The sequence below is a fragment of the Vicugna pacos genome, chromosome 15 (genome assembly GCF_048564905.1).
Source record: "Vicugna pacos chromosome 15, VicPac4, whole genome shotgun sequence".
Lineage (NCBI taxonomy): Eukaryota > Metazoa > Chordata > Mammalia > Artiodactyla > Camelidae > Vicugna > Vicugna pacos.
The window spans coordinates 1,945,439-1,958,690 of NC_133001.1; the positions used below are offsets into that span (position 1 = coordinate 1,945,439).

At 35.3% G+C, this 13,252-nt stretch overlaps 1 protein-coding gene across 14 annotated transcripts in view; it reads right to left on the reverse strand.

Moving 5' to 3' along the window:
- The window catches only part of LOC102541550 (coiled-coil domain-containing protein 144A-like), a 134,269-nt gene that overhangs the window by 15,981 nt on the left and 105,036 nt on the right, over nt 1–13,252 (reverse strand). For all 14 annotated transcript variants that reach the window (XM_072937405.1, XM_072937414.1, XM_072937404.1 and 11 more), the window contains 8 exons: nt 11,128–11,282; nt 10,466–10,633; nt 8,105–8,138; nt 7,682–7,823; nt 5,343–5,553; nt 3,989–4,172; nt 3,014–3,151; nt 1,077–1,589 (listed from right to left, as the gene is read on the reverse strand). In XM_072937405.1, coding sequence (XP_072793506.1) covers nt 1,077–1,589; nt 3,014–3,151; nt 3,989–4,172; nt 5,343–5,553; nt 7,682–7,823; nt 8,105–8,138; nt 10,466–10,633; nt 11,128–11,282 — 1,545 coding nt within the window. The remainder of the gene's footprint in view (nt 1–1,076; nt 1,590–3,013; nt 3,152–3,988; nt 4,173–5,342; nt 5,554–7,681; nt 7,824–8,104; nt 8,139–10,465; nt 10,634–11,127; nt 11,283–13,252) is intronic.

Here is a 13,252-nt window from a genome sequence, read left to right on the forward strand (position 1 = left end):
TCTTTCTCATTAGAGGCTTAAGTTCAGAGTTCTTCACATATTCAATCTGGTGTTTAAATCCTTCCAACAGACTCCCATCTCACAATAAAAACGATATTCCAATGGCCTTTGGGGACCTGAGACAAACTGGCCTCCCCCACCTCCTGGACTGCAGCTCCTACAGCTCCCCCCACCCCTCCCACGCACTCTCTTCCTGTCACTCAGGACTCTGGCTGCTCCTTCTCATTCTGAAAATGGGACCCCAGTGCCAAACTCGTACATCACAGAGTGCCCCAGTTCCTCTGTACTGGACAAACTTAGATCCAAATGACAGTAACTGAGCCTTGCAATGAGAACTGTGAGCACATTATTTGAAAAAGTGTTCAAAGTAAATTATAAATAGAACAGGGGAGACTAAGTCAAACACAGTTTTGCTAAAATTTACATTTGTCCCAAATTACGACTGAATGATATGTAGATGCCTTTAAGGAGTGGAGAGGTCATAACAATACGTGATTTGAGATGGAAGTACTTCTAAATTTAATTCCAATTGACATGAATAAAAATAAAGTTATATCAACTAAAAATGTATGAAAAGCTACTGAAGGAAAAGTACTGCAAGATACAGCATTTACACATTAACTGTCAAGGTAATCCACACAATTGAATCTTTTCTCTCTCTCTATTGTTTTTGTTTACTTTTTTTATTCACACAACTGAATCTTAATTTCAAAATACTCATTTTAGGTCTGAGCATTTCATTTATCTGCTTCACGATACTAAAATGTGGTGACAGAAAGATTAAAATGATTTGGGCAGTATAAATTACTAAGACCTGCCTGTATCTGTCAACAGCTTATAGCTTAATCTCTTAGAATTTCAGGTGACATAGCATCTTTACACAAAGTAAAGCACCTCTCAGGTCTAATTTTTGTTTGCTGCATACAAGAAATGCCTTTAGGCTGCTTTACAGTGTATACATTTATAGCCCACACATTTTTTATATTCAACTACTTTCAACGTTCAGCTTCCATCAGATATTGCTTTGAATTTTCTTTGAGGAAGTCTGAAAATAAATTCCCTTTCTGGGTACTTACTTCCATTTCTGCTCTGTCCGTTTCATACTGACACAGTCTGTCCTTTAAACATCTGCATTCTTTAATTAACTCCTTGTTTCCTTCCTCCAGCATCAGAACTCGTCTGCTCATGGCTTCAAGTTTTCCCATGTGATCCGGAAATGGCTCTGGAGTATTAAGTATTGTCTTTTCACTTCTGGCTTCATTTCGAGCAACTTCTAGTTGCTGTCGAAGCAACGTGTTTTCACTTTGTAGATTACATATTGTCTCCTTCAAGAATGCCTGCTTTGCAATGTATTTGATGACGTCCCCTTGTTTGCTCTGAGACAAGGGTTCAGTTTCCTTGTTTGAACGCTGGGCTTGGCCTCGGTCTCTGTGCACACATTCTAATACCAACGTCGTTGGTCTAAGAGCATCTCTCCTGGGATGGAGCTCAATTTCTGGGCCACGGAATTGACGTTCAGCTTCAGGAAGTTGCTGAGGAAGCACCTCGCTGCTATCTTTTGGGTCAGACAGCTCAAAATCCATTGTGTCCTGTAAGTGAAACCCCTCATCTCTTACTCTTTGAACTGTACGCAATAAACTGACATATCATAATTTCCTTTGAAGTGAAAGACTAATCTCTAAGTTTATACAACAAAAAGCGTGCAGTAACTGGGTATCCAACTGGAAAAACTTAAGGTGGATACAAATCTCAAACTTTAAACAACCAGAAATCCCCCAAAGTTCAAAAATTTAATTAAAGACAGTGAATCCATGAAAGTAAAAAAGAAACCACAAAAGGATGTTTAAGAAGCTCAGAATCGGAAAGGCCTTTCTTTCTCTGAAATACAACAAACCCAAAAGGCTTAAAATAAAAAATGAATAAATCTGACTACACTTAAAAATTGTATCTGACATCTAACCTTTACAGCTACCCCCAAAGTAAGAGCCTTAGCTCTGTATAGATTGGGACAGGTTAGATTTCCTAAAACATTCTTTCCTGAGAATATTCCATAAATATTCTCCCTTTCTAACATTCTTAGAGCGAGTTATAAGAATTACATCTACGGATAAATGATAAATCTAAGCACAGTACTAAGAACGTCTACAAACATCAGTTAACTCATTTAGAAGGGTTAAAAACACAAGCAAGCTGCAGGGTTTTCCCCAGGGCTTCTGACTCTCTGATTCTTACACCAAACCAAAGCTACTTCTCTAGGATAAATACATAAACACAAGAGACGCCTTCTATTTCCCTAATGGTGAATACACTAAAGGTAAAGAAGGTCAAATTTACAGAGCTCTTAGAAAATCAGGAGACTATTTCCTTCTGCAATAATTTTTATTTCTTCTTCATGGTGTTTGTAACAGTAATGGATGTGAAATAGCAGGGAAATACAGTGAACTGTTTTATTAAAAATAAAATACTGATCAATAAATTATCACTAACTATAGATTATGGCATATCTATCACTATATTCGAAAGCTCCTTGTACTGAAATCGGATACCACATGGAACAGAGCGTTACTTTTTATCACAAGTAGGAGAATGACACCCAAACTACGGTTTCTGAACTGGCTATACTTTTTCCTCCTTACCATCAGTGGAAATGATAAAGTAACCTCTCCATTCGTCTATCAAAGGAGTGAGATCACTGCCAGAAACTAGAATGCCTGCCGTTAGTAGCAACAGTTTTGAGATAATGGAAAGTTCATCAATTCCTATGGACAATATTAACAGCCTCTCCTTGGATGAGGCCATTGTGAATGTCACTACATCACTGTTGCCGGCAAGTGGATTTGAATTCAAAATATTGCTTTATCCAACAGACCGGAAATGAAACCTCCAGAAAATGTATTTACATATATAGGCTTTTAAAACCCTCTATACTTTCTGTACCTACAGGATTGGTTTTTAAACTACGTTAAGTATACAAATTCACACACACACGTTTGAAGATGACTTAAGAAAATACCTCAGCATTCTTTCTCTTGTTAGCCTTTTCTGCCTCCTTTTGTTGGGAAAGACGATGGGCCAGGATTTCATCTTGTATTACTCGGGCATTCTGCTCTCGAGAAAGTTGTCTCTGAGCATCATTTCGCTCTTCTAAAACCTGAAGACATATTAGGGTTTGGGTTTTATACCATGAAAAAAAGTCAAAAAAAGCTTAGGAGGGGAATCTTAAAAAAAAATTTTAAACCTGTTAATAACAAGTAGCCTTTTTAAGCACAGGGACCTTTAATGCACATAAATAACTCAAATTCTAATATACATGACAGCTAAATATATCACAGAGCAAAAACACAAGGGATGTAGTATCATGAAAGAAAAACTTTTTTAGCACTTTTTAAATTGAGTTATAGTCATTTTACAATGTTGTGTCAAATTCCAGTGTAGAGCACAATTTTTCAGTTGTACATGAACATATATATATATTCATTGTGACTTTTTTTTGTGAGCTACCACAAGATCTTGCATATATTTCCCTATGCTATACAGTATAATCTTCTTTATCTATTCTGCATATGCCTGTCAGTATCTACAAATTTTGAAATCCCAGTGACAGAAAATTTCTTTATAAGGCATTTAACCAGTTCCATCATACTCTCAAGGTGATTTAGCCTGGATTTTAACTTCAAAAAGCCAAAATTAACACATGGATTTAAATTAGACTTGTTACTTTGTTGAAGGACCAAAACCGTCAATCCTTATGTTAATGATTAAGCTCAATTTAACTTCCATTCCTTCATTCAGAAAAGACACAGAGCATCTACTAGATGCGAAGAACACCAAGAAATTAGTAAATCAAGCTCTAAATGTCATAGTTCATATTTAGGATGAGATAACTTTTGTTTTAAATGAAACTATAGATTAATTCAAAAGAATATTATTAATAATATTGATGAAACAGTGTTAGAGATATGAAACTTTCACATTAAGACTAATTTACCTGATTTGGTTTATTCCTTACGCTCTTCAGTTTGCATTCTAGTGCTCGGACAGTACTTTCAAGTTGTTGTTTCAGGTAAACTTGCTCATTGTATTGCTTCTCTTTTCTTTTTAAATCATCCTTAGATTTTTCATATAATGTATAAGCATTTTTCTTCCTCTTTGTTTCTTGTTCTAATGTGAATCTGCAGTGAAATATGCTTACCTTAAAATTTATTTTGTTAGACAATAAAAAGTTCATTTTATGATCAGGTTCTTCACATGCTGATTTATTACCCTAATGGAATTTCTATGTTCTCAATTTTTTTTTCATTTCTAAGTCTCACATTTTAAATTCCTCACTTCAATCTCTTCATAAAGATACACACACACACACACACACACACACACACACACACACACACACGTTTGAAAAGTAGCAATGAAAAGACAAAATGTTGCTGGGTTTCAGACAAGAGTAACTCTGGTCAATAGTGTAGGAAAGAAATTTTGCAATTATTCAGGAAGGTTTGAATTGAAAATTACCCTTTTTCCCCCCATAGTCATAAATTACTCCTTCATTGGGACAGAGAATTTAGTTACTAGTTAAAAGAGAAGATGTTATTTAGAAACAAGTTTATAAGTTCATGAGAGATAAAATTTCAACTTCCTGAAATATTACAGGGACTCCTACATGATCTCCAGCGGAAGGTAACATCCGCAGGCATCTTTTCCAGATCATAGACCCGCTAATTAGCATAATGCAAGGCGAGGCTGGAGAGTCTACTCCCTGATGCCCTACACTTTGTTTCTTCTTTTGCAACACTTTGGACTTACCTTGTTGAATATTATTTATTTAGTAAATCATTTTTAAACCCCTTTTGGTACAAGGCAGGATCCATAGTATGTAATTAAAAAATAAAGAGTAATCCATGCTTTCAGCATAGACCTTTGAACTAATCTTATCTCTGTATGAGAGCAATGCTGAATAAACTAACCAGTAATCACTTTCCACTTTACTTTTTAGTCCATCCATTCATATGTTAAGAATCAAACTGCATAAATTTTTTTTAAAGTTTCTGCCTTGAGAAAAATGGTCATTTCATAATTCTGCAAGTGGGAATGTAAAGTAATATAAACTTTCTGGAGGACAATTGAGAGATTAGGATCAAAGATTTTTTTTAAAGAAATAGAGAATGAGATATACATATATATTGCTGTGTTATTTCCAAGAGTCTCATATTCCACAATATTAATGAAAATTTCTCCCCTGTAAAATCCTAAAAGGTAAGTTAGCAATTATAAGACTTCTGCTACATACCTACAGTATTAAATATAAAGTTCAAGTATTTCTTTAAAACCAAGAAATTCAGTACCTCATGCGGCAGAGCTCTCGTTTCCACTCCACATTTTGAAGTTTTAACTGTGATTTTGCTTCTCTTGTTTTCAGCAACTCTGTGTGTAGCCAGTTCACCTTATTTTCCATTTCTTTAAGTTTTCCTCTAATTACTGCACAGTCAGATTCTTTAAGTTCTATTGATCTGAATGAATCAACTGGATCCTGAATTTCCAGTAACCGATCAGAATCTGCATTAGGAAGAAAACAAAAATAGAAACAAAATATATGGATAATTTTTGTATATAAAGGACTGTGCATTTTCACATTCATTCATCCATACGTTGAACAAATGGATATTGAGCATCTATAACGTGGAAGACATTCTTCTAAGCTCTGCAGATATTAAAAGAACGACAAAGTAATATTATGAACATTATGCAAATAAATTTGACAATTCAGATGAAGTGGGTAAAATTCCTTGAAAGAGAGAAATTACAAAAGCTCAATTAAGAAAGAACAAATAAGCTAAAAAGCCCTATATCTTAAAAACCAAAACAAAAGTCCTATTTAAAGACCTTACAACAAAGAAACTTCCAGTCCCAATGGTTACACTGGTGAATTCTACCAAATATTTTAGGAAAATTCAATACCAATTCTACACAAATTCTCCTCAAAAAATGAAGAGGAAGAAATATGTCCTCATTCTATAAAACTGACATTACACTGAATCCAAAACCAAAGATATTACAAGAAAGAAAACTAATGTCATGAAAATGGAGATAAAAATTCTAAACAAAACATTAGCGAATTAAATCCAACAATACAGGATAATTCATCGTGACCAAGTCGGGTGTATCCCAAGAATGCAGGGCTTCTTTTAACACGTAAAAATCAATGTTATTCATCATATTAACAAACTAAAAAAGAAACCATATGATCATGTCAGTGGATAAAAAGAGGCACCTGCCAAACCTCAACATCTATTCCTGATAAAAACTTCCAGCAAACTAGGAACCAAGAAAACGTCTTCACTATGACAAAGATCTGTGCTAAGCCTACAGCTGACACCATATGCAATGGTGAAAAATGGAATGCTTTTCCCAGAAGGTGAGGAACCAAACAGGAGTGGCTTCTCTTACTCCTTCTATTCAGCACTGTACTGAAGCCAGTGCAATCAGGCAAAATAAAGAACCAAAAGGCATCTGGATGGAAAATGAAGAGGTCAAACTGTCCACTAATCAGTGGGGAATATGATTACATGGTGTGAGTCAGCTAACGCCAACCTGTGGGCTGGGTTCCTTGCTTTGGTAAATAAAGTGTTACTGAAATACAGCCACATCCATTAACTTGTGTATTGTCTATGGCTACTCTTGTTGCAACGGTGACAGAGCTGATTAGCTGTGACAGAGAATGTGTTTACTGGCTGCAAGTCTTAAATGTGAACTATCTTTAGTAAGACAGTTTAAAGAAAAAAAATCTTGACCACCTTTGGTTATGTAGAAAATCTGAGAGAATCCATAAAAAGGCTACTAGAACTAATAAATGTGTTCAGTCAGGTTGGAGGGCACAGAGTCAGTATACAGGAATCAATTGTATTTCTATCATCAGAAACTAAAATTAAAAACATATTATTTTAAAACAAATAAAAATATACTACTTATAACCTCACTGAAAAATAAGAAATACAGGTAAACTCTTAAAAGATGGAAAGACCCAGACACTAAAAACTAAAATATTACTGAGAAAATCAAGGAAGACCTATATAAATGGAAAAATAAACTTTGTTCGGGGTTAAAAATTCCATATTGTTAAGAAGTCAATTCTTCCCAAATTAATCTACAGCTTCAACATAATCTACATCTCATTTCCAGAACACTAGCAGACTTTTTTTTTTTACATTGACAAGCTGATTCTAAAACTCATGTGGAAAGAAGGGTAATAAAAGGAAACAAGATGAAGCCAGAGGACTGCAGCCTTTAACCATGGAGCTACAAGAAGCAGGAGCTGGATTTTAAACAAGGGGGTAACAAAGACCTGAATTTTAGTAATCATGGTTGTGGTGTAGACCAAGGTTCCAGGAGGCAGACAGCATAGAAGAAAAGTCCTGAGGTGATTTCAGCGTTCTAGGAGGGAAGAAGTGATAACCTGACCTCGGGTGAAGGCATAGGAGCAGCAGAGTCAACAGAAAGCACAGGGGGTGGGAACGGTCACAGCCCCTGGCTGGCAGCGCACGACACGTCTGATTCTTCTGCTTTAACACAAAGCAGGTGTCTGAGACGCAGTGGACTGTAACGTAGCCGTGCTCCCTGGGCAGTATTAGGTATGCACATGTTACCACTAGACACTTAAGGCTGTGTAGTCATACGGGGGTCCTACCTTTACTCTCCGGGCCAAGTCGTTCGTTTAGCCTCAGGGTGTTCTTATAATCAGGGAAAAGCGACTCGCAATCCTCGGAAGCTGTCTCCGGTGCCAGAGTTAAGTCATCGAGACCATCCACAGAATTCATCTGCTCTTTGACCTACAAATAAATAATGCTATTTCACAGTGTCTCCAACATAGTTATAAAATATGCTCAGTGTACAGAGGTGATAGAGATCCATCTTTTTATGAGAGCAAAACCACAGACACTTCACAAAAGAACTGATTTTTGTCAAAAGGCTAACTTAATCTATAGTATTTCTAAGTGATTTTAAAGTAAATGTCTCTACAACAAAGGAGGGTTTTCTGTTTTTCCACTCTATCTTTTATAAATGTTTTTTACTACAGGAAAATACCTTTATAATTAATATTTTACTATACCTGATCCTTTTCAGTAGACGTTTTCTTTGAAGACCTGAAAAATCAAAAAAGCAATTCATTTAAGCCAAATACTAAATATTGAAAATACAAGAAACATGTATATCTATTATTTTTTATACAAAATCTTTACATTGATAATTTTCAATAAAAGGGATTAAATGAAACAGTAACATTAAAGGACAAAGAAAGTATATCAATTATATTATTAACAAACTATTAAATTTAGATCAAGCGGACAAGCAAAAGAAAAGGAAGAACATAACATTACTTGTATTATTTGATAGAAAAAAATATACCAGGATTTTCTTGTTGTTATCTTTTTCAATAAAAACTGGCTTTTATGACAATAAGACCTATTTGGAAAGTATTACTTAACTCCTTATATGAAAGAAACCCTTTTCTAATAACCATATTAGCTTTTTTGAGGACTTTGTATGCAACTGCTATGCATTATTATCAGAACGTTACATGTCTTAAAGACATTTTAATCTTCACAACAATCCTGGGAGGTAGGTAATACATTAGGTACTTTACCCAGGAAGAAAATGAGGCACAGAAAGGCTAAGTCACTAGTCGAAGCCCCTATGTCTGCCCAGAATTCCAACCCAGGCAATCTGGCTTCAATACTTACATTTCACAGTATGCTAAGAAAGTAATATTTACTTTTAAGTATTTTTAACTAATGTAGTAAATGAATCTCTATTATTATTCTATGTCTAGGTATAATTATAAATAGTAATTTCTGGGACATATGTCCAGAAGGAACCCTACTTGAAAATGACACCTGCACTCCAATGTTCATAGCAGCACTATTTACAATAGCCAAGACATGGAGACAGCCTAAATGCTCATCAACAGAGGACTGGATAAAGAAGATGTGGTCAATTTATGCAATGGAATACTATTCAGCCACAAAAACCGACAACATAGTGCCATTTGTAGCAACATGGATGCTCCTGGAGAATGTCATTCTAAGTGAAGTAAGCCAGAAAGAGAAAGAAAAAAACCATGAGATCACTCATATGTGGAATCTAAAAACAAAAACAAAAACAAAACAAATACAAAACAGAAACAGACTTATAGAAATAGAATACAAACATGTGGTTGCCAAGGGGGCAGAGGGTGGGAAGGGACAGACTGGGATTTCAAAATGTAGAACACATAAACAAGATTATACTGTATAGCACAGGGAAATATATATAAGATCTTATGGTAGCTCACAGCAAAAAAAAAAATGTGACAATGAATATATGTATGTTCATGTGTAACTGAAAAATTGTGCTCTACACTGGAATTTGACACAACATTGCAAAACGACTATGACTCAATAAAAAAGGTTAAAATAATACTAATAATAATTTCTGAATCTTAACACCTACTTTTTAAAAATAAAAAGGCTTTAGACCTAGGCAATACTGGAAATCTACTTTTAATAAAGATTTGCTTTTGTTAAAGACATTAATCAGCGGGCATTCATTACCCATTTAGCTGTTTGTTCATGCATTTGACAGGTCCTTATGGAGCATGATGGCTTTTTTAATTTAGAACTAAGTAATCCAAAAGTAATCATCTGTGATAGATTGTTAATAGTTTATTATTCTATTGCATATAAACAAAGTCTTCCCCTACTTCCTAGAATCTAAACAAATATTAAGTTACTATAATCTGATACTTTACAATAGCATACAAAACCACAGCCACTCATGATGATACTGTCAAGGACACTATAAAGTCTAGAATCATCAAGGAATGATTAAACCCTATTCAGTATGGCCTAAGTGTTTGTAGTTATTATGAGTATACAATTTTTAAAAATCTATGGACAATGGTGTAACTTTAAAGTCATTATCTGCATATTCAATTGTGTAAGAATATTACGCTTCAGAACTAATGAACAAGCCCTTACAATAAAACTATACATGAATAGTTTACTATATTTTAAAGATAACACAGTACAATCAATACACTTTCTAACATCAGAAATGCAAACAAGATGAAATTGAAAAACACATCTTCTATGGAATAACATCCAACAGCACACAGACATGCTCTACAAACTACCATGTCATCATTAAAAAAAAGGGAACCCCCACGAGCCCCACGTTCCCCTTCAGTTATCACCCAGTCCTCTCCTGCCTTCCCAGGGAATGTCCTCTGAGGGGCTGTTCACACTGACTCACTGCAGCCCGGCTTCCAGTCAAAGACACTTGTCCTCATCTTAAACTTTCGGCAGAGTTCCTCCGACACATTTGAGAATTCTCTTGCCTTGGCCTTTGCACTATATGCTGCTGTTCTAGTTCCAGAGAAGGTAATCACTGCTAATACGTCTTCAGCTAGAAATAAAGAATTTGTAGGTTTTACCTGCCACAACCTTGATCTTCACTTAAACTGCTGTTGTCATTCATGTGTAGGAGACCACCAGCCAGTGAGGCAGTCTTCGCAAATACAAGTGAAGTCACAGATGCTTTTAATGTCCGTTTTCCACTTTCATTCTTCTTTACTTCTTTCATATGCAAGCCAGGACAGCTTCTTTAAAACAATCCATAAAAAAGCCAATTTTTAAAAAATAATTCTACTGATAAATTAAAAAAAAAACCAATTTTTCTAATATTCCAACTCTTACCCATCTTCAATCATTTATTAATTCACAAAATGGTTAACAAGTGCCAACCATATGCAAGGAAACACAAATTCTTGCTTCAAAGACAGATATACAATTATGATATAATGTGATATGCAAGAGCTGATATAATGAAAGTAAAATGAGCATAAGGAAGGCTTTACAGAAGAGGGGAAATAAACAGGAAGTCATGAGCAAGAGAGACAGGAGGAAATTATTCTACTTAAGAGATTAGAATGTGAGCACAAAGATTAGGCACATGGCATTTAGGCGTGTCCTAGGAACCTGGAAGGAAGAGTATAAAATATATGGAAGCAAGTAGAGAGATGAGTCTGGGAAGAAATTCTGAACAGTATCTAGGAAAATAATAATTACTTACTGCTGAATACTGATATAGGCTTACCTATCAGAATCTCCTTTCTGCAGAGCAGGAGACTTCTGGTCATCAGTTTTTCCCCTCTTCCTCTGCCGAGTTAATCCTTCATGATAACTGCCATCACACATGGTTTCTGATCCTCTCAGCTCACCACTTTTGCTCCTGTTCTCTTCTACTTCAACCTTTAGTGAAAGTTTGATACAAAGGGTAATTATTACTTTATTCATTACGAAGACTTTGTTATCCTTCACTTTATCATTTGACTCAGTTTGCCCTGACTTCAATTGATTACAATATTTTTGTGCTTATTTTAATTTTTATCATTTCAAGTCATTGAAATGTTTGTAAATTCTGCTTCTTTCTGTTTGAGGAAAAGAAACAGAATTTCCAAAATTTCGAAAAGGACTTTCTGAATGTTGTGCTCTTACATCCACTCTTCCTCATGTGAATGGCAGAGACGGAGAAATAGAAAGACAAAGGCATAAAATTTGTCCTCTTCTGTCTTTACCACCTAGATTTTGCATTAAACAGCCAGATTTAGAAGATGTCACACCTTGGTGCTTCAGTAACAGAAAGGAAACATTCTTCTTTCTGTGCTAAAGCTATCCTTTTCCCACTACTTTTTATAATTCTTGTTTCATTTGGATCCTGGGGTATCAAAAAAGTGGTGTTTAATAAAATATATAAACCCAAGTTTACCGAAAGGAGCAGAGTGAAACTGATGAAATGCCAGTTAGTGTGGAATTCTGCAGAAGGAATAATGCTTCCCAATTTCACATTCAATAACCATGACCATTTTATAGCTAGACGCCATAGGAGTAATGAGTGATCTACCATAGCCCCACTGTTTACTGAAAACGGGAACACAACCAAGAAAGCTTAAGTGATTTGTCCAAATTCCCTAAAGCAGTATTCCCCAGCATTTTATGGTGTCAAAGGAGATGATACAATTCTGTAACACTGAATCTAATAAGCTACCAAATAAATTCATCAAATTGATCAGGTAAGTTAAAAGTGTGACTTTGGCAAAGTTGGGGGCAGGGCTCATCTCCTTCTATGAAAGGAGAACACCTTCAGATTTCTATCTTTAACACTCCTTGCACCTCACACAAAAGAACACACACATTCTAAAAATCTATTACTAGCACTAAAAAAAAATCATTCAGTGCATCTCAAAACTCAAGTTTTTTCCTTTGGAGATAAATACTGAGTTTTTTTGGCTGAGAGTTCGTACTACCTATATGATAGAATCATACACTGTCAAAACTTACTACATTTTATTAAATAATACAAGAAAAGTGTCTGTCTCAACACAAACACCCAGAAGTTGTGATTCAAGAGTATGTGGGAGCACATGTATTCTTAACAATATCTCAAAGTGGCCATGATGGAATTCTAAGTGTCCAGTGATCAGTAAAACAGAGAAGCCCACACTCACTAACACATAATATACAGATCAGTTTAGTGAGAGCGTGTGCTTATATCCCTTCTCTCAGTCACTGCTTCCTTCCCATTCTATGAAAGTGCAACTTACATTTAAGCCAATAGATTAAAAAAAAAAACCCTTGAGCTTATTATATTTCCTAAGCTATTTCACTCGTGTTTATTCTGGCTCAGAACGTCACGTGGCACACAGCTGAATTACTTTCCCACTTCATACAAAAGAATGGCACAGAGACTTAGATTGATTAAGGAACAAAACCCAGGAAAATACTTCCCTGAGTTCCTGTTATTTAGATGGCAGAAATAGTCTGCTTCTACATGATTACATATTTAGATGACCCCATTTTATATATAGGTTATTTTCGTAAGTGGAAAATCAGATCAAATATGGATCAGAATGGAAGAGATTATTGATAAAAGAAAAAAAAAAAAAACAGAGTAGCAGCAAAGGAACCTCTACCTCTTTTTGAAGCTCTATTTTCTTTTTCCAAAGCCAGGAATTCTACTTGTAACATGCCTACCTCATTGTTAAACCTTTGCATATCTTGGTGTAACTCTTTTAGATATACCTTGGATGTTCTGTTACCATTTGATGGAGAACTACTCACATTTCCTAATTCAGGGTCCATGATTTTAGAGTTAATATAGCACCACAGTTATCTGCAAGTAATGGCTTCTGGAGCTGGTCTTGCATTGGTTTCGTGTTCTT